The sequence below is a fragment of the Trichoplusia ni genome, chromosome 27, assembly GCF_003590095.1.
Source record: "Trichoplusia ni isolate ovarian cell line Hi5 chromosome 27, tn1, whole genome shotgun sequence".
Classification (NCBI taxonomy): Eukaryota; Metazoa; Arthropoda; class Insecta; order Lepidoptera; family Noctuidae; genus Trichoplusia; species Trichoplusia ni.
The window spans coordinates 1582861-1588823 of NC_039504.1; the positions used below are offsets into that span (position 1 = coordinate 1582861).

The window sequence follows — 5963 nt, forward strand, 5'->3', positions numbered from 1 at the left end:
TTAAAATAAACTTTTTATTTTAAGAATTCTTTTGTTAATATGACACAAATGACAGTTTAAAATACTGGGTTTTGTTATATACGGAATTATTTACCGTACAAATAGATAAAGTATTTGTATGGTATTTTGGGCGTAATAATTTGGTTAAAACAATGTCAATATAAACCGTAATTTTCGTATACCTCATCTCCGTTATGTATCTAAATATAATGTTCTTCCTCAACAATTTTTGCGGTTACAAAATAATTTGATTCTGTGTTTAGAAGAAGTTATTTTAAGTAGACCTTTAAATTTGACTTAATTAAGTTATCGCTTCTTAAGACTAAACATTCTGTGCTTTCATTAAATTGAATGTAATTTTATTTTATTGAAATTAGACAGTACTGAAAATGCTTTTAAGGTCAAGCTACCTTTTTTTTTTTTTTTTTTTTTTTTGTCCGGGGTGAAACTCTAATGACTTCAACCCACGCCGAGGGCACGGCGAGGGGATATGTCGGACTCCCACCGACTAAAAACACCCCGGGCCCCTTCAAATGCCTGAGCCAGAGCCACGGGATCGCTCGCGCATGCTTCAGCGCGACCCTGACCGGCCTATGTCCTTTTGGACTTCTTCGAAAGGTTGGTTTAAAAGCCAACCCCTCATTCCTCGTAAGAACGGACGTGCAGGACGACACGTCCGTCTCCTTCTTGGCCTGTTAGCTGGTCGGATGCCAGGGTGCCCTCCCTGCCACCCGCAGGCCCGACCTTACGGTGGTCGCAGGTCGTTTTGTCTTCGACGCACAAGCCGCCTGCGCCGCGACGGGTTGTCTGTAGTCACCTCCCGCTCGCGTTCAGCAGCTTCTTTTGCTGACATAACGGTTTCACAATAGGTGGCAACCGCTAGCCACGCACTCTCTCTCCCGACCATGGCTGAGATGATAGCGGGTAGTGAGAGCGCTTGCCCGTCTAGATTTGCGACCAAGTCGCGTCTGTCATTTGCCCACGCTGGGCAGTCTAATAACGTGTGTTTCGCGTCATCTTCTGGGTTAGCACAGTGGTGACACCCTCCAGTTAATTCACGTCCGATCCGACACAGGTACTTACCGAAACAGCCATGACCGGTCAGCACCTGTGTCAGTCGGTATGAGAAAACTCCGTGTCGCCGCTCCAGCCAGTCCCAGAAGACGGGGCGGATAGCAGCTATAAGTTCGTGCCCAGCGGTAGGACTTCCTAAGCTATGCAGCCAGTCCGTCAAGACTGCCCTACGAAGTTGTTCCCTTTGTTCCTTCAGCGACAAATCGCCGCCCCGAGCTTGGACCTGGCGCCATGTATAAAGCTGTGCCAGGACTCTAGCTTCATACTTCCAGGGCAGCGTCTGTGCGAGGAGTGTTGCTGCTTCCCCTGAGATTGTGCGATAGCCTCTTATAACTCTGACGGCCAGTGCGCGCTGTGGTTTCTGCAGAAGTGCAGCTTTGCGGACCGTCAGGTTATTTCCCCATATTGGTGCACCATATAGGGCCATGGATCGCACGATCCCGGTATATAGTTTTCTGCAGGTTATATTTGGGCCGCCAAGATTTGGAAGTAATTGGGATAGTGCCCCCGCTGTTCGGACAAGCTTGGGTGTTAGGGCTCGGAGATGGGGTCCAAAGTCCCATCTGCTGTCGAGAACTATTCCCAGGTATTTTAGGGTAGTTTTGATCCCGATTCTTACTCCCCCGACCGTAATAAAGGAATCTGGAGGTGGAGCATTCCGCAAGGTCAAGCTACCTAATGGTTCCTACTAAAAGACGAAATTGCATTACTTGTTTGATAAAAATAACCATTTAAAAACGTCATAAAATATTTTCGAAAATTATGAAATCACAGAACACCAAAAAAGTGACGAATTCATTTCGTGAGTTGAAAAACTTGGTCCATTTTTAAAAAGTCCAGCAGGGGCATGTCATTCGTGCCGTGGATAATGATGTGACATTTTAAAACTGGCAAGCCCGCTAATTGTATGTCAGACATTTAATAATATAGATTTTTCATGGCACGGATTTCCGTAACGACGGTAGTAAAAATACCTACCTACGAAAAATCAAGGACTGGTTTTTAGTGCACAAAAATCTGTTTTAAACTTTACGATGTAAAATTGTATCAGTTGCTTTCAGGACAATGTGAATGTCACGCGTCAACAAAATTTTTCGTTTTATTTAATAAAATCTCTAAAAGACAGTGTAAATTTGTAAGCCTTTTAAGAGATTACGTAACAATAGGGCTACATCACATGCATGATGGAAAAACATTATAAATATGAAGCAAAGCATATTCCTTAATTAAGCTTTTCAAGAAAATCGGTTAACTAATTGAATTACGTTTAATAAAATCGCTCAAACATCCAAACGGAAACGCACGAGTACGTAAACCCGGTATTAGAAACCATGATTACACGAAAACCATCCTTGTGTAATCCGCAAACAGGTTTGCATTCCAATTTCCGTACGAAAATTAAACACCAACTACTTTGTATTGTCTGACGTTCAACAATGCAATTTAATTCCCCACTCCAAATAATACTAGGTGGAGTTACCATTTGTCTCTCCATCCCTCAATAGGTATTATTCGATTAGACGGTCTAACTTCACAGTACAAATAAATCCGACTGCATTATTCGCTTTGGGGCGAGTATTGCAAGGGAATCAGGGTTTAATCCGGACTAAATTGCTTACCGTCTGCTTGAGGCCCGACCGATTATCTCCACGATGAGTCTTTAACACCCCGCCGAATATTTAACTAGGTTGTCTCAATTGTAGCGTATCTGTACTCAACCATAATCTATTTAGGTTTGTTTGTTAATACCCCTTTATGCTACTAGCAGATGCGATATGTAAGATATACTTCTTAGAGCGCTTAGTAGTCTAATCTTAAATAGGATGGACTTAAGAATCAGTAAGACAAAGTTCTATACATTTTTCGCTCATGAATCAAACAGCTCAAGTCAATAATAAAGACTACCATTAACGTATATCAATTGACATTTTTTTTAAAAAATACACTTCACAAAATACTTAAACTACTAAATTTAAAAGACACATTTTCCAAATTAATAACTTCCTTTAAAGAAGTTTCATTTCTCCCCACTTGGTTGGAAAACTAACTAAGATCCACGTACAATTATAATTGTTCCTTGTGTTAATATCAATTTCTCAACCACTAATGCCTAAGTTCCTATCCGGTACCGTAAAGAGGATTTTCTCTTTGTTTCTTAATTTTACGCGCTGGCGCACACGCTTGTGTCTACAAACAGCGCCATCGTAGTCGAACAAACGGAGAAAAAGAATGAATACCACTTTAATGTATTCAGGATCAAATAATAAGAAATGCAAGGATTTTAATGTTTTAATTTTGTAGGCGAACGTAAAAGTGCTCCTGTAATTTTAATGACTGTAAAAAGTAATTTACCTTATAGCTTAAGGTAAAATAAATATCGGCGAGGATTACTATAAACGGTTTTTTTTTCTCTCCATAAAACTGGACATTGATTTTGTTTTTCTTTATGCAAAATGTGAATACTTCAGCTTCTCTAACTATTTAAAAAAAAAACGACACCCACCCTAGCTTTTCAATCCTTAATAGCCGCGTGGAGTTTTAGGCACCCATACACAGAACAAGCATTCGTTGATCACATAAATGCTAGTCTTACGCGGAGGTCGAATCTTTCCCTTTCGGCTATCCCTGCAAGCTTCAGTAAATGGAAACTATCTATCATTTATATGGTCATCACCCAATTAAGTCAACTCAAACTACAATCTTCCAACCAACATGCCCATTTAATACAAAATCAATTACGAAAATAAAATAGAATATTATTTAAATTAAAAATAATGACGTAACATTTTATTCTTAGGTCTTTATTCTGAACAAGAATTTAGGTACAACGAAAAACCTTATATAAAGCTAGGCTTATTAGGAAGAAAAACGTAATCGTTGATCAGTTCGTATAAAAGTTGAACCAGAAGTGATATACACCGAGGATTAGCATAAGGGTCTCTTTCAGTAAGCCCGGGTAAAGGCCGTATAAAAACATATTAAAATGCTTATAAAAGCCGCTATCAAAAAGTCGGAGACTTTTCTTTATCCTAACGTATCTCGGGACTATTAATTGTGGTTTCTTTCGTTACGTAATCGTAGTACATTGAGTTTTTTTCCCGAATTAACATCGTTAAATTACATTGACGAAACAAAGTTTCATTTATATTTTCGTTGAATTCCTATTTACACTTTCTTTCAAGTCTGATTTTCAGATTGAACTATTTTCTGTAATTTCTAGGATGCGTGACTTTCCACGTCTATATGAAATCGCGAGACGGGAATTCAAAAGATTTGAATTACCTTAATTTTTCTTCTCATAAAATTGAGAATATTATTGTGTATCACATTTTTTTTTTCTTGATTATTTATTTCAAACAGAATAATATTTAATACTAGCTGTTGCCCGCGACTTCGTCTGCGTGGTTAGAAGATATAAGTTATGACTTTTTCTTCGCTCCTATTGGTCGCAGCGTGATGATATACATATAGCCTAAAACCTCCCTCGATTAATGGTATATTCAACACAAAAATATTTTTTCAATTTGAACCAATAGTTTCTGAGATTAGCGCGTTCAAACAAACAATTAGTATATACATAGTACATACATAGTATATACATAGTAATTAGTATATATATATAGTACAATTAGTATATAGATGCCAACGATATCTTCGCTACGTTTCATCGATTTTTAATTTCTCGCGCGGAGATTTTCATATTACGATAACTCATTACCTATTAACATTTTTGGCGTAGTGTAAAAGGCAATTTTGTTCTATATTACATGCATAATATATCTAACTTATTTATTTGGATAAGGATTAATACTGTATTGTTAAAAAGAGGTTCGTAAGTAATCAATAATTTTACTGTATTAAGAAAACACATAAAAATGGTTATTGTGGGTTATCCTTGGAAGATAGACATATACCACCGCGGACTTTTTTGTAGATCTATTAAAGAGGTACAAACCCGCCATACATTGTTTTGTTGTAACTCAAAAGGTTTTGGCAGCGTTCTCGATGAAAGCTCTCGAATGGCTTAATTTTTTCCGACATGTTTAACTAATATCGCTGTAATATCGTCAGTTTACACAAAACCTAAACTTATTATACACTAAAACCTTCCTCAAGAATTGCTCTATCTATCGTTGAAAACCGCATAAAAATCCGTTCAGTACTTTTCTAGTTTATCGCGAACAGACAGACAGACAGACGCGGCGGGGGACTTTGTTTTATAATATGTAAGGAATAAGGAATGAAGTCGCTTAATTAAAATAGCAACTATTCTTAGAGTCAAATACAAACATTTAGATTTAGTGAAGCAGTCCAAAAACCTCTCCGCAAAATTCCAGCTGCGTATGTCCTACAAACATCTTTATTTATAAGTTCTGAATAAACATTTGAAAGGGCCTTCATAAATACTGCTTTTACTTACCAAGTACCAACATCTTAAACGAAAACTACAAAGAAGTTTCTAACACGGCTATGTCTGGTGTCATATTGCGCCACTTTCGCGTCACATTCGATTACAAAGGGACAATCCTTGTAACAATAACTTTATCCGTGACCTTTATCTTCTTTAGTCTTTTGTTTTGTTACGTCGACGCGTTAAAGTCGGGCGTTTGTTGTTACATGACGTCTAAGGATGAGGAGAATACATTTTCTTGTATACGGTAACGATAGGATTTCACCCATATTGTGTGTAAACAAACGAATACTTTTGACGTGAGTCTTCACGTAATGTTTCTATACATTTGCGAGTGTATTCATTCTATAAGGATGCTTGAAACTTTATTAATAAGCTTTGCCTCAGAGTCGTTCTGTATCAAGCTAAACATTATTTAGATTGCTGAAATTAATAGTTGCCTGTAATTGTAGTAATATCGAGAATATTTCGTGTTACC

The 5963-nt window shown here is 37.8% G+C and overlaps 1 protein-coding gene across 1 annotated transcript; it reads right to left on the reverse strand.

The window, feature by feature from the left end:
• Positions 1 to 515: 515 nt before the first annotated feature.
• LOC113505747 lies at positions 516 to 2569 on the reverse strand. The gene is made up of 2 exons (XM_026888553.1): positions 2555 to 2569; positions 516 to 1759 (listed from the first exon to the last, which is right to left on the reverse strand). The coding sequence occupies exons 1-2, from the start codon at positions 2567 to 2569 to the stop codon at positions 746 to 748; spliced, it is 1029 nt and encodes a 342-aa protein (XP_026744354.1). The 3' UTR covers positions 516 to 745.
• Between the last annotated feature and the right edge of the window lie 3394 nt (positions 2570 to 5963).